Consider the following 26,425-nt stretch of genomic DNA (forward strand, 5'->3'; position numbering starts at 1 on the left):
TGCACGAACATTTTTTAGTTCTTAGCTTGGTCAAAGATCAACTGGGGAGGGAAGAAGGGAGACAAGTTAGGTCTGGCATGGTCATAAGACCCACTATATCTGAGCACATGACTGACAAGTGATAAAAAGAGAGCTCTAAATGAAGTATTAAAAGGGAATTTTAAAAAGGGGGGTTCCAAAAAAATGAGGGGGCCTGCATTTTAACTTTTTTTAGTTTTAAGACCTAAAAGGGGAAAAAAAAATCACTTTACCTGCATAATCATTTAGGCTATACTGGATTCCTTAAAAAGGGCTAACCATCTCTCTGAGAGTAATAAAAGTTCAGTTTCCTAGTGCTAAAGTGTTTAAACTAACTCTGAATTAATCTGAGAAAAGATTACCGTATTTCCCCATGTATAAGACACTTCCATGTATAAGACGCACCTTGATTTTGGGGCCCAAAATTTGAAAAAAAAAATGTATTACATAAAGTTATTGAACTCAAGTTTTATGCATCATAAAATTCATACAACTCCTCATCTGTGCAAAAAAGAGGAAAATGCAAGTAAAAAATAATCTAAAACCACTGTATAAGACGCACCCAGTTTTTAGACCCCAAATTTTTGGAAAAGGGTGTGTCTTATAGATGGGGGATGCGGTATATTACAAACTTCCACACCCATCAGGCAAAGTATTATTTAGAACAGGGGTAGTCAACCTTTTTATACCTACCGCCCACTTTTGTATCTCTGTTAGTGGTAAAATTTTCTAACCGCCCACTGGTTCCACAGTAATGGTGGTTTATAAAGTAGGGAAGTAACTTTACTTTATAAAATTTATAAAGCAGAGTTACAGCAAGGTAAAGCATATAATTATAATTACTTATGTCAGATTTTCGCTAAGTTTGGCAGAATAAATCTTTACAAAACAACTTACTAGAGCTAAATCTATCTTTTTATTTATACTTTGGTTGCTCCGCTAGCACCCACCATGAAAGCTGGAACGCCCACTAGTGGGCGGTAGGGACCAGGTTGAGTACCACTGATTTAGAAGGTAGAACTCTAAGCCATGAGAGATACAAAGACTAATACAGAGATTAATGTGAGCATTTAGGAATGACACAGTGCTTCCAAATATATAAAGCTTCTCTGCCATTTCAAATGTTCAAGACAAAGGAAAATGAGACAAAAATGACAAAATAGACAAAAATAACTTAGTTACAACTAACTCACACAAAGAATTTGAATTACATGATCTCTTGCTACTGCTCAACAAACAAAAACTTAAACTCTTAATATAAATGAATATCAAAATAGTCATTGAAATATTTCATGTCCTATAAATAAATATATGTCCTGTATTCATAGGTCTTACTCCCAACAATTTTTAAAATTATCCACAATTCAGTAATACTGTATCCTTTAAAAGCACATACATATACACAGAAAAATATAAACTATTATCTATAGGTAGTAGATATGTAGGTTTACTCTATTTTCCTTTCTTACCTGTGGCTTAAAATTTTTCTCAACAATCAGGAATTATTTTTGTAAAAATAAGGGGAAGGGAGGATTTTTTTTTTAAATGTCATGTTAACATTCAAAATTTTAGAGTTCAAATTCAGAACTTCCCACTTTCCCCATCAAAAATATTTAAATCATAAAATCTGTTGCCTCTTGCTCCTTGACACCAGCAAAGCCACCTTTCCCAGTAGTGTGTCCACTCGAGAGCAGCACGGGCACAGGGCATAAGCAGTAGGTGCTCACACAAAAGTTCTCACATTTACCTTGATGTTTGTGAGTGGGGTCCCACTGGCTTGTTCACAGGAAAAAGGAGGAAGCCTTAAACGAGCTGGTCTTCCCCGAGCCTTCTTGGCTAGAAGCAGAAGATAGGTAGCTGTGAGATGATCATATTGCCACTGGAGGAAAAGAAAATCAAGTTGTTTAGAGGATGAAAGTTGTCTTTTGAAATAATGTTCTGTTTTAAATTAATGTTTTTCCTTGATGTAACAGACATTCAGAATTCCAAATTGTTTTTAGCTTTACAAGACATACAATAAAAACAGCAATCCCCGACACCCCCCCCACACACACACACACACACCATTCCTACTCCCCAGAAAGAACCACTTTTAAACACTTTTAGGTATTTTTTCTATATTTCTAAATTAATTATTTATACAGCTTGAATTTTTTCTTCAGTTGCAGGTATTATCTGTAGATTTCCTACTGTGTAGAACTTAGCTCTACCATAATTCCTTACTTCCCTCCCCCACACACATCTCCCTGCATCCTCCTGTTATAATTTTATCATAATTTTAATAAATCAACACTCATATTATGTAAACATACAGTAGTCACAACTAAATAAAAGTAATGTTCAAACACTTAATTAGTACACTGACCAATCAGGAAAGGTCAAGAGGGGAGTAGGGTCCTGAGGATCCCTGTCATGCCAATTATTAAACTTTTAGTGATGGATTTAAGATGGGACTAGAGGGAGATGATTAGGGCCTAGGGGAGGTAACAGAGCAACAGGGAGGGCACTCCAGGTAGTAGTTATTTATCAATCAGTATATAAAATAACTATTAGTAGCTTAACAACTAGTATGGCCACACTGAGTATCAGCCCTGCAGCTAAACCACACATGGTGCTATCCTTGCATTTCCTTCTTTTATAACTTGGATTTTCCAGAAGTTAAAACTTTTAAAGGCAGTTATTCATCTTACCACTCAACTCCACAGTCTCCAACACTCTTCACCTCCTCTCAACATGTTCACACATATCAACTACTCTGTTTCCCCTTTGGAGACATTCCACCTGCTGTCTGCATTCCATACTGCACTCTAGGCTGGCTTCTTTCTCAGATTGCAACTCAATTGTTAGTCTAAACTAGGGCAGTGGTTCTCAAAGTGTGCGCCAGGGCGCACTGGTGCACCCTAGAAGATTTCCAGGTGCGCCCTATGGTAATCCAGAGAAATATGTGCCTGTTGGGGACCAAAAAACCAAAAGGGTATTTGGAATTTAGATTTTTGGGGGACAGAGGTGTGGGGAATTGGCTGTAAGCTGACAGTCTGCCCAATCCCCAACCTCACTTGCCTGATTAGGTTGCAAAAGGCTGTTAAGCTGTGGTGCTGGATTGTTTACACTGACCCCCATGTTCCCTGGAAAGACTGGAGGCAAGTTTCTTCTACCCTTTGTTTGGTGTAAAATTAAGATGATATGTATGGTGGGAGTTTTCTGTACTTGGTAAAATTCTTGGGTTGCCTTGGAAACATGATCAGAGACCATTGATTTGCTAATGGCTTCACTTTGGCCTATAAATTAAGCAAGATACGGTTTTTGGGCGTGCTTTGTTCTTGCCAGAAGCAATTATAGGGCCCTCCCAACCCCATCTTTTATTTCTTTAAGTGTATTTTCTTAATTCCATGTATTTTCTTATTTATGCACCATTCCCACTTGGGACCTGGAATTACTAGCTGCGCTGGTTTGTAGCATGTGTCCAGTAACTATATTAAAAATAAATATAGTTACTCTGTTATACCATTTCATTACAGAAATACCGCTCTTTTTGTTAACACATCATTATATTATTTCTGATTCTCATAAACACAAGAATGAAAAAACAACACATTTGTGCCAGGGCCTGCCGAATTTACTAAATCTTACTAAGAATGTACCTATATATATAAAAAGATAACTTTTTTGTCATTTTTTAATTTTTTAACCCCTCTTTTTTATGAATTCTAAAAAGCGTAACTCGCCTGACCAGGCGGTGGCACAGTGGATAGAGCATCGGACTGGGATGCAGAGGACCCGGGTTCGAGACCCCAAGGTCGCCAGCTTGAGTGCAGGCTCATCTGGTTTGAGGAAAAGCCCACCAGCTTGAACCTAAGGTCGCTGGCTTCAGCAAGGGGTTATTCGGTCTGCTGAAGGCCCACGGTCAAGGCACATATGAGAAAGCAATCAATGAACAACTAAGGTGTTGCAACGCGCAATGAAAAACTAATGATTGATCCTTCTCATCTCTCTCCGTTCCTGTCTGTCTGTCCCTGTCTATCTCTCTCTCTGACTCACTCTATGTCTCTGTAAAAAAAAATAAAAATAAATAAAAATTAAAAAAATAATGATAATAAAAATAAAAAGCGTAACTCAAAAAATGTAACATAAAAATGTTTTTTAATGTCAGAATAAATTTAATTTTGTCATATTTATTTTGTTTAATTACCATAAAAGCACGCTTGGACTTTATATTTTTTCTTTAATATTTGACTTAATTGTTATGACATATTTCGCAGAAATTTGTATATAGTGCGCCTATAATTATTTGTAGGATTTTAAATGCACCCCAACTTCAAAAAGTTTGAGAACCACTGGTCTAGGGATTCCCTTCACCTCTACCTTACAATGTATCCTCAGTTTTTTAGATCCTCTTTCTTGGCTTACCTTCTTGTTCTCCTAGAACACATCCTCCAGTAACTTTCTAAGGGTGGATAAATGAGAGGTAAATTTTTTGAGAGCTTGCATGTCTGATAAATGACTGCATTTTATCCACACACTTGATTCTAGTTTGGCTGAGTACAGAATTCTAAGTTGATAATAATTTTCGATTTGAAGGCATGGTTCCATGGTCTTCTCACTTCTAGTATAGCTATAAAAAAATCTAAAGTCTTTCTGATTCCCAAGACTTTGTGTATTATCTTTTAGTTTTTGTCCCTGAAACTTTCTGGATCTTCTCCTTTTCCCCAGTTTTCTGAAATTTCACTATAATAGGCCCCTGTATAGATCTATTTTCATCCATTCTGCTAAGCACTGATTAAGCACCTTTGTTCTTAGAAACTCAGTTCTGGATTATTTCTTCAACAATTTCTTCTCCTCTTTCTTCTGTTTTAAAACTTCCTGCAACTTAGGCCCTGGCCAGTTGGCTCAGCGGTAGAGCGTTGGCCTGGCGTGTAGGAGTTCCGGGTTCGATTCCCAGCCAGGGCACACAGGAGAAGTGCCCATCTGCTTCTCTACCCCTCCCCCTCTCCTTCCTCTCTGTCTCTCTCTTCCCCTCCCGCAGCCGAGGCTCCATTGGAGCAAAGATGGCCTGGGCGCTGGGGATGGCTCCTTGGCCTCTGCCTCAGGCACTAGGATGGCTCTGGATGCAACAGAGCGACGCCCCAGAGGGGCAGAGCATCACCCCCTGGTGGGCATGCCGGGTGGATCCTGGTCGGGCGCATGCGGGAGTCTGACTGCCTCCCCGTTTCCAGCTTCGTAAAAATGGAAAAAAAAAACTTCCTGCAACTTATATTATTTGTATGTAGGACCTTTCTTACCCCTTCTCTTCTATTTGTGCATCTCTGTCTTTAGGTTCTACTTTTGAAAGATTTCACAGTAACTCATTTTCAAACATTTCTACTGAGCTTTTCATTTCTGTGGTCATCTTTTAAATTTTCAAAAGCGATTTCTTGAAATGTTCCTTTTTAGTCATCTTATTCCTATTGCAAGCAAGAAATAGCTTCTCTCATCTCTGAGAATATTAATGATCATTTCTTAGCCATTTTTTCCACTTCTTGCTATCTGTTTTTTCTGAGTATATTTACTTTTTCTTCCTTCCCCCCACCAACCCCACACCATTTGTTTTGACCTCCAGCTTTTATGTTAGAGGCTTTCCTCAAATATCTGTTGATCTTTGACTGTCTGTCTCTATTTTAAAAGTGAAGAATTATAATAACACAGCTAATTAAAGACTCTATGTGTAATCTGGGGCTGCTTATCACATTGGGGACTTTTCAAAGGTGGGCCGCAAGAGGCACACTGGTATGCCACAAGAATTTTAAAACATGCAATACCTGACTATTTAGTCAGGGGCACCGACCTCTTTTCCCTTAGATCAGGGGTAGTCAACCTTTTTATATCTACCGCCCACTTTTGTATCTCTGTTAGTAGTAAAATTTTCTTTTCTTTTTTTTTTATTTTTTTTATTTTTTTTATTTATTCATTTAGAGAGGAGAGGGAGAGACAGAGAGAGAGAGAGAGAGAGACAGAGAGAGAGAGGAGAGACAGAGAGAGAGAAGGGGGGAGGAGCTGGAAGCATCAACTCCCATATGTGCCTTGACCAGGCAAGCCCAGGGTTTCGAACCGGCAACCTCAGCATTTCCAGGTCGAAGCTTTATCCACTGCGCCACCACAGGTCAGGCAGTAGTAAAATTTTCTAACCACCCATTGGTTCCACAATAATGGTGATTTATAAAGTAGAGAAGTATATTTATAAAGCAGAGTTATAGCAAGGTAAAGCATATAATAATAATAATTACTTACCAAGTACTTTATGTCAGATTTTCGCTAAGTTTGGCAGAATAAATCTTTTTTTTTTAATTTTTAAAATTTATTCATTTTTAGAGAGGAGAGGGAGAGACAGAAAGGAGAGACAGAGAGAGAGAAGGGGGGGAGGAGCTGGAAGCATCAACTCCCATATGTGCCTTGACCAGGCAAGCCCAGGGTTTCGAACCGGCAACCTCAGCATTTCCAGGTCGACGCTTTATCCACTGCGCCACCACAGGTCGGCAGAATAAATCTTTATAAAACAACTTACTATAGTTAAATCTATCTTTTTATTTATACTTTGGTTGCTCCGCTACCGCCCACCATGAAAGCTGGAACGCCCACTAGTGGGCGGTAGGAACCAGGTTGACTACCACTGCCTTAGATTGTCAAATAAAAAAATGACAACAGCCAACACAATAGCTGTCTGGTATGAATAAATCAAAATTATACTTAACTTTTTTTGTCAGGTCAGCAAATAAACATATTTTTGGTGTGCTGGATTTTAGTAATTAGTTGCTGTGTACCATGAGATGAAAAGGCTGAAAATCACTGCTCTGAGGTAAACAGACAGGAAACCTGAACTCCCACTGATTTTTACAGTAGGAATTACTAGCTGCGCTGGTTTGTGGCATGTGTCCAGATATAAAAATAAATATAGTTACTCTGTAATACATTTCATTACAGAAACACCACATCAGACTGTGGTGTTTGTTTGTTTTTTACTTTTCTCTAGACATGAATCTTCCAATATTTCTCTCACACACACCACCACCCCCCACTGCAAATAGGATAAAATCCTAGTTCCAGCATTCTTAGAGTTGAACACTACATGGGGTCAGAGGCAGCAGTTCACTGTCCCATACAAGGACATGTGTGTCCATGCATCCTTTTCAAAACAGCTTATCACCCCGACCTGTCTGGTATAAAAGTGCCTCTTGTTCAATGTCTCCTATCTCCTGTTGGGGTGGGGAAGAGGTGGATGCCATGCTGTACCGAGTAGAAAAAGGACCTAGGGGTCTAACTGCTTCTAATATACACTTGCAGCCAATGTCCTGGGTTCCCACCTTGCTCACTTCCCTGACTTCACAGGTTCCTAGCACCGCTGGTCCCTAAGCCTTTGCGAAGCTCTGCGCTCTAATCAATGTGCTTACTGCCCCTTCACACTGCAGGCACTTTGGCTCCCAGCTTTCTCCAAAATGCTATTCCAGCTGCCGCTTATCTATTTTATATATATATATATCTTTCAAAATTTTAATGACATTACTTTTGTCTACTCTTTTAGTCTCTTCACTGTGAAGTTTTTGTCCTTTTATCCCTGTTATTTTAGTGAGGTTTTAGAAAGTGGTGGATGCAAACATGTTTCTTCAATCCACTGTTTACCTGAAATTTTCTAAATAATGTACTCATAAGTCTATGAGACTCTCTGCCTTGCAAGTGTTAAATTTTAATAATATTGAACTATATTTAAATGCTGTGTATCGCCTCACAAAGCACATGATCCAAAGAGGTCTACTTCGATTCTTTTTTTATTTATAAATTTTATCAGTCAATATTTAGATGGCCAAAAGTATAGTAACGCTTTGAAATTTATATACTGGATCTATTCAGCTAATGGGAAAAGTATAAACTACTGTGATAAATCATCACAGAATATTACCTTTAATCCAGACAGGGCAGGGGGAAGGACAGAAAAGGTTTCATGGAGAAAGTACCTGGGAACTGGGTGAAAACTATGTAGTCAGAATCACTCTTCACTTTCCAAAAACTACATTAAAGATTTTTTTCCACCTCCCACATTTATGGTCTCATCTATGATAGCCACTTTTTAAAAAAAAAGATGCTATAAACTAATTAGAGACCATGAATGGCTAAGAAACAAGCCGCCACTTGCTTATCAACAATGGCATAACCCAGGCATTGCACACAATCCCTGGACAGTGCTAAGAGTTCTAGATGGAGTTTTCTAAGCATGCCTAGGAGTTTTATAACCATCCTCCAAACCCTCTTCCCCCCACGGCGAAAAAAAAAGCATTCTTTTTATAACTTTTCTGCTATAGCTACTGCATACTACTCATTATGATAAGGTGCACAGGGGAGTTCTGTGTTGAATAACAGATAAATCAACACATTAGTTACGCTTTCAGGTGATGTCAACCCACAATTCTAACACAACCAATGCCTTCCTTATCTTTTAGACAGTTCCCTCTTTTGAAAGTCAAATGTCTGAAAGCAAGTTTACCTGTTATAAAGAAAGTACCATTTCTATAAAACTAAAAACATTTTTAAATCCCATCTTTGTTCAGGCGGGCTGAATATTAAAGAACTGCCCAGACACCGGGGCTGAGGAAAGGCAGCTATTGGTACAGAGGTTTGAGAAACTGAGGGGTAGCCCACTATCCTTCCCCTGACCTTGCTCCAGAGGGCTTCGATCTTAAACTCCCATCACCAGAATACACGGGCATTTGCATTGCCGGAGTCGAGTTAAAGGATGACTTGGTCTGAACAGGTTTTCATATGCACATGGGACCCTTAGTAAAGTTCCCCCACCAGATGACTGGCAGCTCCCACAATCCAGAGCTATTCAGAGCTGGAAGAATAAGGGAAAAGTAAGAAAACCAATGAAGTGGAAGCTCTACCACCACTTTTGGGGATCTCAAGAGGGCTACAATGAGATGGCTCAAAATCATGAGACATATGAAACTCGGACTTCCGCAAAAAAAAAAAAAAAAAAAGCAGTTTGAGAGCGCTTTTGTTTATGTACAATAATCAGTTGAATGTTTGGGAACAATATTGTTTCTCTCTCATTGCACAAAAATCAGCAGCACCATATCAGTATGAGTCACACTAAACTGGCCCAGAAATAAAAGCAGAGCTCCTTAGATACCAGAAAAATAAGACAACTGATCTCAAACCTGGTTTTCCTGAGGCTCTGTAAACTAGAAAGTATACTTAAGACCAATGTGATTCTCTGACATTAGCTAGACCAGGATTTCTCAACCTCAACCCTACTGACCTTTGACCTGGATAATTCTTTACTGTGAGTGGCTATTCTGTGCATTTTTAGGATATTAAGCAGCATCCCTGGCCTCTACCAGGAATGCCATTAACATATACAAACCCCAATTATGACAACCAAAAATGTCTCCTGAGGGGCAAACTCACTCCCACTTGAGAATCACTGGCATACACCAAGGCTTCTCCACCTTTAATATACATGAGTCACTGGGGGATTTCATTAAGATGCAGATTCTAATTCAGCAGATCTGAGGTGGCGCCTGAGACTCCGCATTTCTAATAAACAGCACATGATGCTGATGCTGCTGGTCCCAGAGCACACTTTGAATAGCAAGACTCGAGAGCAGTACGTACTTCTCAACTCCCGGTTGCACAATGCAATCATCTAGGAAGCTTTTAAAAAGTCTGATGCCTAGGCCATACCCCAAACCAATGAGATCATAACCTCTGAGGGTGGACTGAGGATCAGGATTAGTTTCAAGTTCCCAGGTAATGCCAGCATCCAGCCAAGGTTAAGGAGATATATTCTATTCATCCCCAGGACTGGAAAATGAGCACAGATATAGACAAACATTTAACAATGAGGGAAGAGTACAGAAGAAGAGAAACTATAACTTTCATCACAGCATTCTTGATCTTGGTCATGCCTAGCTCTCAGAATAACTGAGGAATTTAGAGAGATGTAATACAGGAAAACAATCTCTGTGATGCCTCATTATCTATTTTGTTTTCTGCACCAGAAGTAAAGAAGACAATTCCTAGTTCCACTTCACTTCTAAGTTTCAAAATTGTATTTACAGATGCCTGACCAGGTGATGGCACAGTAGATAGAGCATCAATCTGGGACACTGAGGTCACCAACTTGAGCACGGGCTCACCAGCTTAGAGTGCAGGGTCACCAGTTTGAGCATGGGATCATCAAAATGATCCCAAGGTCACTGGCTTGAGCGAGGGGTCACTGGCTCTGCTGGAGCCCCTCAGTCAAGGCTCCTAAGAAAAGCAATCAATGAACAACTAAAGTGCTACAACTACGAGTTTATGCTTCTCATCTCTCTCCCTTCCTGTCTCTGTCTCACTTTTAAAAAAATGTCTTTAGAGACAACATAAAGGATACTATTTTAAAGACTTTTTTCAAGGATTCTTGAAATTCTGAGTGTTACATTTAAGATTCAGATTTTTTCAATTTGTGAATCTCATACCAAATTTTTTCTGGCTAAAATGACACAAGGTATGAGATGTGCTTTGAAATCTCCAGCTGAAAAGTGCAGGGAGGAAGGGTGTTGGGATAAAAATTAAATTGGGAAAATGTTAATAACTGTTGAAACTGTTGAAATGTTAATAACTGATGAGCTCATGGAAGATCATTGTTATTGCACTATTCTCTCCACTTTTGTAGGTGTTTGAAAATTTCTATATTAAAATTTAAAAAGAAATTTTATGTATCTGAAATACAGACTTCCATTAAAGATCATCCCAAAGAAAAAGTTATGTGATTTTTTTAAAGTTACTTACATAAAAACTTCACATTTTCATTGTGAAAGACTGAGGACCTACATATCCTTTAGCAATTCCCAATTCGTGTCATTCCTTTTCATTCTACAAAAATACCTTTGATTCTGTTTTCCAGACATACTCCAGAGCCTTTGCTTATTATGCCATTCAAAAGAATTCCTTTCTATCTCCTCAATTAAAAGAATTGAGGCTTAGCAAAATTTTGTTTAGTAAAAAAAAAAAAAAAAATTCAAAGGCTTTTATCTTGCAAGTTAGAAAACAGAAAAAAGAAAACCAATACACCTCTGTCTGTAGAAAATGTGTAATCTAGAAATTAAGCAACTGAAATACCTAAAATATAAAATAATCTAACACCAGAAATCATGAAAATGATTTCATGGTATTTGGTTCATAAGCGTAGGGGCCATGCGATGCTAAAGGGTTGCTTTTAAGTAAGAAAGTGTTTTGTGTTTACCTTATTTCTACAGCAGAATCATAATTCCACGTTAGACAATTTAAAGTAATCCAAAGCAGAACTCTGTCAATTCCCTGGACTATCTCTACATCAATAACATGCAAAAAGTTTGTTCTGTTTCTTCATTATTTTCCACTATAATTCTCTTTAATCAATGTCATTTTTGAAAAGGCTATCCAGCAGACATTTAAAGAGTTAAATGGATATCATACATGAATATAAAATAAATGCAATAGTTACAGCTATGATAAAATCATAGGTCTGACAGTGCTACACTATTTTGTTTTTAAGACAGACCACGCAAGCCCATGGTTCAAACCAGCAACCTCAGAGTTCCAGGTCAATGCTCTAGCCACCACAGGTCAGGCTGCCCTAATTTTTAATGTACTGATAAAATCAAGAACAAGTAAATAAAATACATTAAAAGATATTACTCTCAATTTCATGCTATATTTCTTACCAATGAAATCAAATCCTCCATTGTTTGCCTATTGTTTCGGTGATGCACAGAAAGTTCCGTTACACAATCTTCATCAAGGTGAATAAGCTACAAAAAAAAAGTTTTTATACACTTATAAACAAAAAAAATTATAAAATATTTGATTTAAAATTTTTTAATTACCATAATTACCTTGTAAAACCAAACACCAAAATGTAAAAGCAACATGAGTCTGTCAAACTCTTGGGTAAGAATAAACATTCTCCATAATTTTTGAAGATATAAACAGATAACAATAATTTAGGATGAGCTTGCTCCCAGCCCTTCACAGCCCCACCATCATCTGATCAATTGTTAAAATTCTATTATGCAGCCTGACCAGGCAGTGGTACAGTGGATAGGGTGTTGGATCTGGATGCAAGGACCCAGGTTCGAAACCCTGAGGTTACCAGCTTGAGTCTGGGGACGCTGGCTTGAGCGTGGGATCACAGACATGACCCCATGGTAGCTGGCTTGAGCCCAAAGGTCGCTGGCTTGAAGCCCAAGGTCGCTGGCTTGAGCCTAAGGTAGCTGGCTCTGCTGGACCCCCCTCCCCGCCCCGTCAAGGCACATATGAGAAAGCAATCAATGAACAACTAAGATGCTGCAACGAAGAACTGATGCTTCTCTTCTCTCTCCCTTCCTGTCTGTCTATCCCTATCTGTTCCTCTCTCTGACTCTCTTTCTCTGTCAAAACAAAACAAAACAAAACAAATTCTATTATGCAGCCAAGGGACTAAATACTCCTTCCGGAACTACCAGAAGACCTGCACTGGCGTTTTCGTCAAAGAACAGTCGCTTGGGCATCTAAAACCAGTGACTGTACAAGAGACGGGTAAGAGTGGCTCAGACCTGTAGCATATTGCCCCCAGGTTATGTTTGGGTTTAGCACAATTCAAGGAGCCCTTATAACAGTGCCTCGGGGGCTGCACAATCATCATTATGCTGAAGGTACTGGCAAAGCACAATTTTAAAAAAGTAAGACAGCCTCAAGACAAACTTTATTTTGCTTAAAGATAGAAATCATCCAAATATTCTGATCCCTGCATGATGGGACCTCACCAAAGACAGGGCCAGAAATGGATTCTCAGACCCAAACAAGGATCGCCAAAAATGAATAGTTGGAAGGGCCTGGCCTGGCCCTGGCCCACAGAAGTTCATAAAATCACAAGAAGAGAATCAAGAAATGTAATTTTAAAGTCTTTCCAATGTAAGAAGTCTCTTCACAACAGCCCCAATAAGTGATGTTTCACTTTCTGCTTAAAGTCCTCCTTCTCCAGAACAGTTGGGATAATGAGCTTCTCCCTCCTGTACGCTGAGATCTATCTCCCGGTGATCCCTATCCACTGCGAGTCAATATAATCTGACAGATAGCAGGCTTTGGAATTAGACAGACCTCGGTTTTAAGTGTTACATCATTAAATAACTGCGTGACCTTGAGCATGTTACTATGCCTCTCTGAGCCTCAGTTTCATCATCTGTAAAAAAGAGATCACATCTGCCTTGTGATATATGTAACATATGTGGAGTGCCTAGTCCAATATCTGAATAGAACACGCCCTAAAAAAAAAATGGCTGCCTTGGCCAGTTGGCTTAGTGGTAGAGCATTGGCCCGGCATGTGGAAGTGCTGGGTTCAATCCCAGTCGGGGCACACAGGAGAAGCAACCATCTGCTTCTCCACCCTTTTCCTTCCCCCTTTCTCTCTCTCTCCCTTTCTCTTCCCCTCCCACAGCCATGGCTCAACTAGTTCAAGCAAGATGGCCCAGGTGCTGAGGACAGCTCCATGGCCTTTCCTCAGGCACTAAAATAGCTCAGTTGCCAAGCAACAGCCCTAGATGGGCTGAGCATCGCCCAGTAGGGGGCCTGCTGGGTGGATCCCCATTGACGCGCATGTGGGAATCTGTCTCTCTGCCTCCTCGCCTCTCACTTTTAAAAAAATGGTTATTCCTGGAGATGTTTTCTCTGAATCTATGTACCCTAATTGATTTAATCAATGCCATTCCATTAAAATTAATAAAATTAAATTAAATTTTAAAAAGAGAGACAGTAGCAAAAAAATAAAATGGTTATTATTATCAGTCATAATTCTACTTCTTTGGTGAATATAACTTCTATTTGATGTAATACTTAGGTACTAGAGCTATGTGTGAAAATGACAGGAGATCATGCATAGAGTTACAGAATAGACTATACCCTAAGTATCTTTTGGAAATTTGAATATTCCTATTATAGATAACCTTTCCTACTCAAGTTTTCTCTTTTCCAGTTCCTTTACCTCCATGTTAATGATTAACTCCCCTTACTATTCAGGGCCTTTCTTCCTATCATACAGTCCAGGTCATCAGTGACCTTCAAGGTGAGGTGTTCAGAACCAAACATAATATGCCAAGAGAGGTGTGCCCAACACAAGGCAGAACAATATTGTTACCTTCCCTTGTTCTGGACATCACACTTGTAACAAAGGGCTCAGGAGAAAGTCATGCTGCCGTCATGAAAATAGAAGAACAATAGAGACGATGACCTGCATGACCGGCTGCTAGGAGCACAACCTCACAGACTACAGAGAACGTGGAGACCAGAAAGGTGCATACTCATGGTACTACGAAAGTCTAAAGTGCTAAGGATAAGTTTTCACTGTGTTGCTTTAAATTTGGCAGCTCCAAAAACTATAAATTCACCCTTCAGGAAGGGCTCATTCTCAGAAGCCCTGAAATTTACTGCCCAGTTAGGCATCTTCTTGTTAATATCATCACTGCTCAAACAAGAAGGGAAAGATTTCTGGGGTTCCCTCCATGATCTTAAGTTGCCCTCCTTTAAAAATAAAACAAAATGAGCCCTGGCCAGTTGGCCCAGTGATAGAGTGCCAACCTGGCGTGTGGAAATCCTGGGTTCCATTCCTGGTCAGGGCACACAGGAGAAGCAACTATTTGCTTCTTCTCCCTTCCCACTCCCCTCTTTTCCTCTCTCTCACTCTCTCTCTTCCCCTCCCACAGCCATGGCTTGATTGATTCAAGTACACTAATCCTAACCTCTGCCTAAGATGCTAAAAATAGCTCTGTTGCAATCTTGGGCCCCAGATGGCCAGAACATCAGCCCCAGATGGGGGTTGCCGGGTGGGTCCCAGTCAAGGGGGCATGTGGGAGTCTGTCTCTCTATATCCCCTCCTTTCACTTAAATAAAAATTTTAAAAAATAAATAAAAACATAACAAAACAAAAATACCTTCCCTCTTCCCCAAAGCCTTCTGCTCTGTACCTTTACTACAAGGTATGTGTGAAAAAGGAGGGAAGGGTAGGAAGCAGGTATTATCTTCTTTCCTGGGCCCCTAAATTTAAAATTATAAAAAGAGTGAGGTGGAGAAGACACCAAAGTCTGAAAAATATGGCTCAGTACTTTAAGTACCTGAATTCTCAGCCATATATACTCAAGTTAAATTAAGTACAAAAAGGCATACCAAAAGCTAGCCAATTATTTTGGATTATCTGTGCCTACTACAATTCCTGTTCAGTAGGGCAGAAAATAGAACTGAATATAACTTCTATTTGATATAATACTTAGGTACTAGAGCTATATGTGAAAATGATAGGAGATCATGCATAGAGTTACAGAATAGACTCTATACCCTAAATATCCAAGTAAATCTGAATTATTTTTATCGTTCACTCTGAAGAAACTCAGCATTTAGAGAGAAGAGCAAAGACTTTGAAAAGCAAGAACAATCCCTTATACCTCTTCTATACATAAGTCATTTGATCCCTGCAACAGCTCTGTAAGGCAGGAGAGACAGATGAGTAACATAACATGCAAAGGCACTCTGTAAATGCCAAAACATGACCCAAACATGTAAGAAATACTAGAATTACCCATATTAGAGATGAAAGAATGATGACTCAGAAAAAGTCATGCAATCTGCCCAACACTGGCATTTTTCATTCCTAGCCCCACCACATCACCATTCCATGACACTGTTCTAGTAGCTATTCCAACAGAGACCAGACAAGCAATGCTTACCACAAAGGCTACAGCTACACAGGGTACATACAGACCCTGAGGGTGAACCAGCTGACCTATCAGATCCATTACATTCTAGAGCCCTTCTACTGGGTTCAAATCTTGGTTCTTCTACACTTAATAGTTGTTGACTTTGGACAAGTCACTTTATGATTCTGTGTCTCAGCTGCTTCACTGGCTAAATGGGGACAATAACAGTATCTACTTCAGAGGATTGGTATGAGGATCAATGATCAATTAAGCCTTTTTGTATTTAATTTAACTTGAGTATATATGGCTGAGAATTCAGGTACTTAAAGTACTGAGCCATATTTTTCAGACTTTGGTGTCTTCTCCACCTCACTCTTTTTATAATTTTAAATTTAGGGGCCCAGGAAAGAAGATAATACCTGCTTCCTACCCTTCCCTCCTTTTTCACACATACCTTGTAGTAAAGGTACAGAGCAGAAGGCTTTGGGGAAGAGGGAAGGTATTTTTGTTTTGTTATGTTTTTATTTATTTTTTAAAATTTTTATTTAAGTGAAAGGAGGGGATATAGAGAGACAGACTCCCACATGCCCCCTTGACTGGGATCCACCCAGCAACCCCCATTTGATCCTCATACCAATTATACTATATTATACTATAGTATAATATACAGAAAATTCTTATTATAATAGCATACTATTCTATTATAGTATTTAATAAATATTAGCAATTATTATAGTAAGATGTAAAAAAATTATATACTTTTGTTTTCATATACTCTTTTGGATAACTCAAAGCTTTGTATTTTACTTTATATTGTGCTTCGAATTAAAATTATTTTTGTTGTTGAACTCTGAGACTTTCTTCATGTTGGCACCTACAAACAGTGGTATTATACCCTACCCTATCCTATCAGAATCACAGCTGAGAAGGCAGGCAAAGCCCTCCCATGCGTGGAGAAACGATGACCCCCAATGGCTGAACACAGGCATTTGCACCACCTGGTCGCTCCACCTCACAAGGGGCACTTCCCCACTGCACTGCTCAGGCACCTGCACCCTGCTGTTCTTAGGCTCTCAGTGTTGATAGCCGTTGTTAGAATTAGGTTGCAGCTCAAACTGTATTTGCTCAATAGATACTAGCGATTTCATGGAGGGCTGAAGGGAAAATGGAGAAATGTTAGGAGTTGACCGTCAAAGGAGAATCAGGAGGGATTTCAGCTCAGGCTGCATGGCCATAAAAGTGTTCACAATCCTGACTACATATGACGAACACCTGGGAGTTTCTAAAATACCCATTAATTGCCCTGGGATGAGGCACAGACATCTTTTCAAAGGTCCCACTGATTCTCATGCACAGTCCAGGTTAATAACCACCCTCCTAGAGATAAAACAGGCAAATGTATAACTAGGTTACGAGTCTCCCAAACACCAATCTGACTAAAGCCTGTGAAGTACTTTCACTGTAGGTTCTGCGTCCACACAAAGATACCACAAAGTAAAAACATTTTTTTTACTGGATTTCATTTTACTTACAGGATTCTTGCTCTGCCACTCAACAGGACAGTTGTAATCTTGCATGATCCAGGGATGGCTCAACAGATTTTTCACAGAAATCCGTTTCTTTGGGTCCACCTAGTGGCCATGGAGAAGTAGCTAGAGATTAGCATTCCAAATGAATAACAGAACAACTCCTTTCCTCCTGAAAACTCAAAATTCATCATAACAGATGTAAACTTTATCATCACAAAAATGCTGTCAAAGACCTTAAAATGGCCTTGGAATAAATTCCTTTAGAAAGGCAATAGAGACAAGAAAACTATAGCAACCAACACAGGCTTAGAAGATAAATGTTTAACAAACATGAAGTTCATTGGTATGGACATTATTCATGAAGTTCAGTCAATCTATTGTATGATGTAATAGTCTTTTGCTGGAAAACCTATTCACAGGAAATATTCACCAATTTAATATTCAGGCAGCCACAATGCAGAGCATTCATACTGAATATGCAATCTCTACCTCCCGAAGAGCTAACAATCACATAGAACAAGTTGAAAAGCACACCTTTCTCTTCTATTTATAATTTTCAAATGTGAGGAGAGGAAAATTAATCAACAAAGATTAAGTTTTTTGGCATTTAAAAGAAAGGATGAGGTATTTTCGATCTCATTATAGAGATTTGGTGGTCTGGCCCTACTTAATCAAGGTGGGTGAGCCTGAGGTAACTTCTGAATAAAAAGTGGAACTAGTTTAATAGATGGAAAAACTGGGAGATATTCTGAATACATAATAATGAAAAAAATTGCACTTAATAAGGTGCTCAAATTTTCAAAGTGTTTCCTATCAATCTCACTTTATTCTCATGGAAATATATAGCAGTGAGGCCAGGCCCAGACTCGCCATTTTAGAGATCAGAACTAGGGTAGGTGGCACGCAGATTGACTGGCAGGGTAGATACCTAGACCTCAGCATTCCTGTCTTTCACACTCAGAGGCCATCCCACTAACTCAGTGATTCTCAAAGTGTCCCAGCAGCATCAGTGTCATCTGGAAGTTTGTTAGAAGTATAAATTCTTAGTCTTGTCCCAGATCTATTGAAACACACTCAGGGTGGTGTCTAGTGATCTGTGTTTTAACAAACCCATCTGGCAATTGCGGTACATGCTAAAGTTTGAGAACCACTACACTAGGTCATGGGGTCCACTCAATTGTACATCAGTTCATTCAAGCATTTATTACGAATCTACTATATATCTCATGTACAAGAGTGGAAGCAAGAAAACAGAAGAGAGTGGACTAAGAGCAGGTTAGAGAAACAGACAATGCTCAGAAAAAAGGAGGAAAACCCACATCAGCATAGACATGCATTACAGGTCTAAAAGAAAACCCATCTGCCACAGAATTAAGAAAGCATCTAGTAAAGGACACGTACACAGTAGGCACGATGAATGCAATTTTTTAAGTTAATAAGTAAATGGTGCTGTCCTCTAAATATACTAGCACCACAGTCTGTCACACACCCGTTACCCAATTCAGAGGAAATCATCTTAAAATTGGGTCAAACAACTTCTATTATTTAAAAATACTAAGCAAAAAGTTTACCTGTAGCATTTGTTGAAGAAGCAGAACGCTACTGGAAGAGAGCCACTTAGGAACCTCATATTTCCCTTTCTACAAAAACAACAAAGAAAACATTTAAGATTTAGGTTCAATCATCCTTGACACTAATTTCTAAGGTATCATCCGACCTGGTCAGTTGGCTTCGTGGTAAGGCATCGGCCCAGCGTGTGGAAGTCTCGGGTTTGATTCCCAGTCAGGCTACACAGGAGAAGCAACCACCTACTTCTCCACCCCTCCCCAGCCCTCCCCTGCTCTCTCTCTCTCTCTCTCTCTCTCTCTCTCAACACTATGGCTCAAATAGTACAAGCAAGTTGGCCCTAGGCACTGAGGATGGTTCCCTGGCCTCACCTCAGGCTAAAATAGCTCGGTTGCCAAGCAATGGTGTAGTGGCCCAGATGGGCAAAGCATTGCCCTATAGGGGGCTTGCCAGGTGGATCCCAGTTGAGGTTCATGCAGGAGCCTGTCTCTCTGCCTCCCCACCTCTCACTTAATATAAATAAATAAATAAGGTAACATGCTGGAGGTTTACTTGCACCTGAAGACTTCACCCAACTATAAAACTTGGTAAACATTATTAATAACACAAGAAATCCATTTCTTGCTTTAAAGAAAAAAAATTCAGTAAATTAAATACCATTATCATCTTTAAATTATCTGCATATCAGAGAAAGGCTAGAATACAAAGACTGTAAAAGTAGATAATATAAAGGTTATAAGGCTTTGGAATGTGCAGTATGCATTATAATCAATTTTATATTGCTATCGGATCATTTACAGCAGAATGGTGGAATCTTGATAACATTATGCGGACTGAAATAAGTGAATCAGAAAAAAACAACAACTGCAGGATTCCATACATTGGTGGGACATAAAAACGAGACTAAGAGACATGGACAGGAGTGGAGTGGTTACGGGGGGGTGGGGGGGGGGGTGGTACAAAGAAAACTGGATAGAGGGTGACGGAGGACGATCTCTCTTTGGGTGATGGGTATGCAATAGAACTAAATGACAAGATAACCTGGAAATGTTTTCTTTGAATATATGTACCCTGATTTATTGATGTCACCCCATTAAAATAAAAATTTAATTATAAAAAATAAAAAATTAAAAAAAATCTATATTGCTGAAGCAAATTTTAGTTTATAATCTTGGAATAATTATCAGTTGACAAAGTGAGGTAGCAAGAAAGCATATTTGGTGGCAAGATATAGGTTGTGGCTTGAAACAGGTCCCATATCATCCACAAGGCAGAATTCATAGTCTTTGAGGTAAACCAATGAAAGCCATCTTCTAAGGCAAGTACCTCTTTGGGAATGGAAGAGACTCAGAAGACAAATATTTATAACCTGTTATACTCAGAAATTATAATCACCAAGTCATCAACTAAAATTAAGAACAGGGGCTAGCTAAACACTAATATGTGACAAAATACCTCTATACAACCTGTCACACACCCGTTACCCAATTCAGACGAAATCATACAATCATTTCTCTTGGCAGAGAACAAATTGTTTAATGATGCCAGGATAACAGATTAATTATTTGAGAAAAACTAAAATTGAACTGTAATTCAGTCTATACCAAAATTAATGCCACCCAGATTAAGGAGTTAAATGCAAATACAAAACCGTAAGAGTACTTAAAGAAAGCATGGGTGATTATTTCTAGAATCTTTCTAGACGTGACTACAAAACCAGAAACTATAAAGCCGAACAGATGACAGAATTAAAATTTGGCATTTCTGTACAGCAAAACACCACTAAAAAGGCTAATTAATGGCAAATTGAGGGGGGGGGACCCATTTCTACCTAAGTGACAAAGGATTAATATATTTCATCACATAAAAGGCTCTAAAAATAATTAGTATTTCACCACCACCAAATCCATCCTTCCCACACGTAAGGCCAAGGGCCGCTGCCATCTTGGCCATTCACACGCCGGTCCCCATTAGATTCGGGCAGATGGTAAAAAAACAGTGGAGCCAAAAACTAGTGTGCCATTCCTTTATTCTAGTCTCTCACTGGTGGGCGAGTAAACAAACACAGGGCTCCCAAAGCCACTTACACATTCTCCCATTCCACAACCAGAAGAATTTTCTCTGGGTTTTCCTAGAATCAAAGGTCCCCACCAGTCTCAATCACCTGTTTCCCCATCTGCACATCTTCTCCCTTCTCCTTTCTGCACAAACTGGCTTCTCCTTCAGCAACCTGCCATCTTGGCTTTTTCTTTCTTTCCTTCTCTGCTCTTTTCAAAACTTTTTGGCTCGAAACGCCCCCCTCCAGCAAACATTAGCATAACAATGGCCCTTCCCAAGCAGGAAGGTAATGAACAACTTCACAGATCAGCACCATTTTTAACAGTAAAAGTGAGCAAACTCAAAAATCATATTTTACAAACTCATTTGCCCAACACCATATTTCCTCCATCTCAGCAAATGACAAATGCATGACCGGTTATTCTGGCCAAATACCTTGGAGTCATCTTTAGCTCCTCTTTCTCTCACACTTCTCATTCAATCTAGCAGCAAAATCTATTGGTTCAAAATATATCCTGAATCACCTGTCACTGCCTCCACATCACTGCCAAGGGCTCCTAACTGGTCTCCCCAAGTTCCACCACTGTCCCCCACAGTCCAGCTCCACTTACCACCACCAATGTTCTTTCAAAACATTTGGCCTGGGAGCACCCTTCTATAATTGCTAGATGGGATGCTGTCGATTTATGAGTTGCTAGATAAGCAAGAAACTAATAAAGATCTTTTTAAAGAAAGGGAAGGGGGGATCTAATCATGTCACCTCACTCCTCGAAACTCTCCAATGGCTCCCCACCTCTCTCTGAATGAAATCCAAAATCCTTACTTTTGCTCTAAGGTCCTGCCCAAGCTGTATCCCCACCTCTAGCCCACTCCTTGTTACCTCTCCAATTCACCTAACTCTTCCCCTCATTCATCAAACATATCAAACACAAGTCAAACAGTGCTGCCTGAGGGCCTTTGCACTGTCCCCTCCACCTATAATGCTTTCCTCAAATATCAACAATGCTTGTGCCTTAATCTTCTTTGGATCTACATTTCAATACCAGTGGTGTCAGGAAGACCTCCCCTGACCACCTCTATAAATAGCATCCCCCACCTCCATCCCATCATTCTCTACCTCCCTTTCATGCCTACTTTTCTTCATAATCCTATTCCCACTTGTCAAATGACATAGTTATTTGTTTTATTTTCTGCCTCACTATACTAGAATATAAGCTTCTTAATCACAGATTTTGTCTGTGCTATTTACCTAGACTGTGTCTGGCCCTAACATATAAAAGGTGCTCAGTTAATATTTGTTTAATAAATAAAGAAATGGGATAAAAAAGCATATATTCCAGGGAAAAAAAATGAGCAGAGAATAGTCACAGGTAATGTCCAAATCAAGAACTTTTAGATGGCCAATAAACATGAAAATGTTAAACTAATGTAGCAGTAAAAAAGTAATCAGCCTGACCAGGTGGTAGCACAGTGGATAGAGCATTGGACTGGGATGCAGAAGACCCAGGTTCAAAACCCCGAGGTCGCCAGCTTGAGCACAGCTCGTCACCTTGAGCACAGGGTCGCTGGTACGTGGGATCATAGACATGACCCCATGATTGCTAGCTTGAGCCCAAAGGTCTCTGGCTTGAGCACAAGGTTGCTGGCTTGAGCAAGGGTCACTCTGTTCTGCTGTAGCAAACCCCCCCCCCCCCATCAAGGCACATATGAGAAAGCAATCAATAAACAACTAAGGTGCCACAATGAAGAATTGATGCTTCTCTTCTCTCTCCCTTCCTACCTGTCTGTCCCTATCTGTCCCTCTCTGTCTCTGTCACACACAAAAAAGTAAACAAAAATAGAATATTTGTTGTCTATCAAACTTAAAAAAAAATCACTCAGTATTACTAAAAGTTCAGGAACAAGAGTAATTTGGAAATACGTATGTATAAAAAGCAGTCAAAATTGTACATCCTTGATCCAACAATTTCACTTCTAGCAATTTATCCTCAGCAAATAATGTGGTATGCTCAAATGTATGAATAGTAACATTAGCACAGAATTGTCTATGGTAACTCTGGGAACGAAGGAGCAGAGTCTGATAGAACAAACTTCAGATGGTCCCCAAAACTAATGTAAGACAAAATTAACTGAATAAAGACTCTGGGTTAGAAATATAACATAGGGCCCTGGTCAGTTGGCTCAGTGGTAGAGCATCAGCCCTGTATGTGAATGTCCCAGTTTGATTCCCGTTCAAGGCACACAGCAGAAGCAACCATAGGCTTCGCCACTCCCACTCCTCCCTCTCTCTCTCTCTCTCTCTCTCTCTCTCTCTCTTTCTCTTTTTCTTCGTCTCCTGCAGTCATGGCTCGATTGGTTCAAGCACATTGGCCCCAGGAGCTGAGGATGGTTCCATGGAGCCTCAGCCTCAGGCGCTAAAAATAGCTAGGTTACGAACATGGCCCTAGATGGGCAGAGCATCAGCCCCATCGGGATTGCTGGGTGGATCTTGGTTGGGACATATGCAGGAGTCTATCTCCCCTCCTCTCACTTGGAAAAGAAGGGGGAAAAATTATTTTTAAAAAAAGCAATTTAACATAGGCCCAGGGGGACATGGCCAAGGTGCATGCAAAATGCACACATACACACACACAGATCAACAGTAATTGAATGTGGCTAGAATAGTGGTGGAGGCAGGTAGGTGGAGGAGCCATAGACTATCACCAGCATTGGGGTTCTCTGCTCTAATGAAGTGTCTAAGCCATAATTCTTACCAGAAATCAGTTCAGCTTAAAAGTGAGAGGGAAGAAGCAGACAGGTATAGATTTTGTTTATGTTAAAGAAATAATCAAAATTTCCAAGAAGCCTTATGAAGCAATGAATTTAAAAATAGAAAGCGTTAACCTCAAAATAACTCAACCCCTGACTCAGCCTCTCTGATGAGAGCAGACAGGCTGACCCACAAAGTGTTTCCGAAGAGTCTTCACTTTACAAATGACATTTATTATTAAGATTTTCATTCTCCTTTATCTACAGCGCCCACTGTTACCCAGAAAGCCCACTCTTATTTACACCTTGCCAGGGCACCTTAACTCTTGCCAGTGTCAGAAACTAAGTTTGTTTTTGAATTATAATTTTATATAATAATGAAGCCTCTAGCCCATTTCTCTTTACTGTCCCCCCTCCATGGCCAACTGAACCTCAAGTTAAGGGTTCAGTGCTGCCTGGGTTTCAGGCCATCCCCAGGAAGGGGATTTCTAGATGCTTCAACCAACTCCCTGAGACTCAGCAATAAGTCACAGTTACCCTGGTCCTAACCTAACTGGCCCCACTCTCCTGTCTGATTCAGATCCTGAGTACCTGACTTGCTCTCTTTCTTGGCAAACTGACCATTTACCTGGTACTTCAAAGGTTTTACCTTTTTCTTGCCAGCGTCCCACAGAAAATAGAGACCAGCCTGGGGTCAGGGCTCTCCTGCCTGCTTGCTGATGATGAGACCCACCTGCATCTCCAATCACAACCTGCCCCTAGCGTCCTCCGCCATGTCCTCCACCATGCTTCACTCACTGGGCAGAAACCCAGGTACTCCAAGAGGTCTTCCCTCATGGGGCCGTGTGCAGAGCCTTTGCTGCTTACTCTCTGGATACCATCTGCACTGGGTTGCATAGCACCCCCACCCCCAAATTCATGTTCACCCAGAACCCATGAATATACCCTTATTTGGAAATAGGGTCTTTTTAAATGTAATCAAGTTAATATAAGCTAACATTGAGTTAAGGTGAACCCTGAATTTAATGACTCGTATTCTTATAAGAGGAAAATTTAGACACAGAGACACAAACACCGGGGGAGAAGGCCAGGTGAAGACAGGCCTCTAATCTGGAGCAAGGCATCTACAATACAAGGAAAGCCATGGGTTGCCGGCACACATCAGAAGCCAGGAAAATGTAAAGAAGCACTCTCCCCTAGACCCTTCAGAGCGGGCATGACCCTCTGATACCTTGAATTTTGACTTCTAGTCTCCAGAACTATGAGGGAATAAATACCTATTGTTTTAAGCCACCACCTTGTAGTACTTGGTGATTTATACCATTTATAAGGGTTTAACTTCCTTGCATCACCTCTCCTGCCAGCACCTGCCCACCCCAAGGATAAGTCTGTTGCCAGGTTCTAGCCCTTTCTGGTTGGCCCTAACATACAGCTAACAGTCCATAACCAATCCTATGATAATTAAAAAAAAATTATGCCTTTAAATCCAGAAACTACCGTCTGACCAGGTGGCGGTACAGTGGATAGAGCGTCGGACTGGGACATGGAGGACCCAGGTTCAAGACCCCGAGGTTGCCAGCTTGAGCACGGGCTCATCGGGTTTGAGCAAAGCTCACCAGCTTGAGCCCAAGGTCGCTGGCTCGAACAAGGGGTTATTCAGTTTGCTGTAGCCCCCCAGTCAAGGCACATATGAGAAATCAATCAATGAACAACTAAGGAACCACAACAAAGAATTGATGTTTCTCATCTCTTCGTTCCTGTCTGTCTGTCCCTATCTGTCCCTCTCTCTGACTCTTTCTCTGTCTCTGCCACAAAAAAAAAAATCCAGAAACTACCATCCAAAACAAAAGTACTATCTCAAAGCAGAATTCTACAGAAAGCAGATTTAAAAATAAATATTCAGACCAACATACTGAATAAGTGCTCCACCAAACTGATTCCAAGTTCCTCTTTGTCTCTTTTTATCAGCCCTTATCATCCCTGAATTCCTGAAGCAACTTTTAATAAACCTCCTGTGCTGTGCTGTAACAAGCTCACACCACAGGAGCAGTTTCACCCAGAAGGAGGCAGAGAGAACAAGTGAGAAGTGCAGTGCTCCGCACCCTGGGAACAGCAATGGATTGGAGGAACGCATTACGTCTGAATCCCAGTCTGCCTCTTACTAGCTCTTTGAACTTATAAAAATTATTTAATCTCTCAGACTCTGTTTTATTAGATTCAAATCCAGGATCTACCACTTACTAGGTGTGTGGAAGAGCTACTTAACTTTGATGTACCTTATCACTTTCTTCATCTGTAAAAGGAAGTATAATAATAGTATCTACTCCAAAATTCTTGCTAGGATTCAATGATTCAATATATATAAAGCACTTTGGGCTAACAGTAAGAACTCGGTATATGCTACTTTCTACTACTACTGCTGCTGTATCCATTACTACCACTGCTACTGTACTATCTATAAAACAAGTAATGTCACTTATAGATTCACAAAAGAAATAAAAGAGAAGGTATGTGAAAGCACTCAGCACAATGCCTTGCATTGAAGAGACAGTAAATGTTTGTTCAGTCTGAAATAAATAGGAGAGGAAGATCGGGATATTCAAGAGTGGCAGACCAAAAAGATGGGCATGTTGACCAAAAGTCACATGTGCCAGAGCACTAAACAGTCAGTAGAGTAAAAAGAAAGAAAGAGCCTGACCAGGCAATGGCACAGTGGATACAGCGTCGGATTGGGATGTGGAGAACCCAGGTTCGAGACCCCGAGGTCGCCAGCTTGAGCACCGGCTCATCTGGTTT

The 26,425-nt window shown here is 40.1% G+C and overlaps 1 protein-coding gene across 2 annotated transcripts in view; it reads right to left on the reverse strand.

The window, feature by feature from the left end:
• Nucleotides 1–26,425, reverse strand: part of MELK (maternal embryonic leucine zipper kinase) — an 86,545-nt gene that overhangs the window by 22,118 nt on the left and 38,002 nt on the right. For both annotated transcript variants that reach the window (XM_066365648.1, XM_066365649.1), the window contains 4 exons: nucleotides 18,829–18,897; nucleotides 17,261–17,359; nucleotides 11,730–11,816; nucleotides 1,766–1,897 (listed from right to left, as the gene is read on the reverse strand). In XM_066365648.1, coding sequence (XP_066221745.1) covers nucleotides 1,766–1,897; nucleotides 11,730–11,816; nucleotides 17,261–17,359; nucleotides 18,829–18,897 — 387 coding nt within the window. The remainder of the gene's footprint in view (nucleotides 1–1,765; nucleotides 1,898–11,729; nucleotides 11,817–17,260; nucleotides 17,360–18,828; nucleotides 18,898–26,425) is intronic.

This window comes from Saccopteryx leptura, chromosome 2, assembly GCF_036850995.1.
Source record: "Saccopteryx leptura isolate mSacLep1 chromosome 2, mSacLep1_pri_phased_curated, whole genome shotgun sequence".
Classification (NCBI taxonomy): domain Eukaryota; kingdom Metazoa; phylum Chordata; class Mammalia; order Chiroptera; family Emballonuridae; genus Saccopteryx; species Saccopteryx leptura.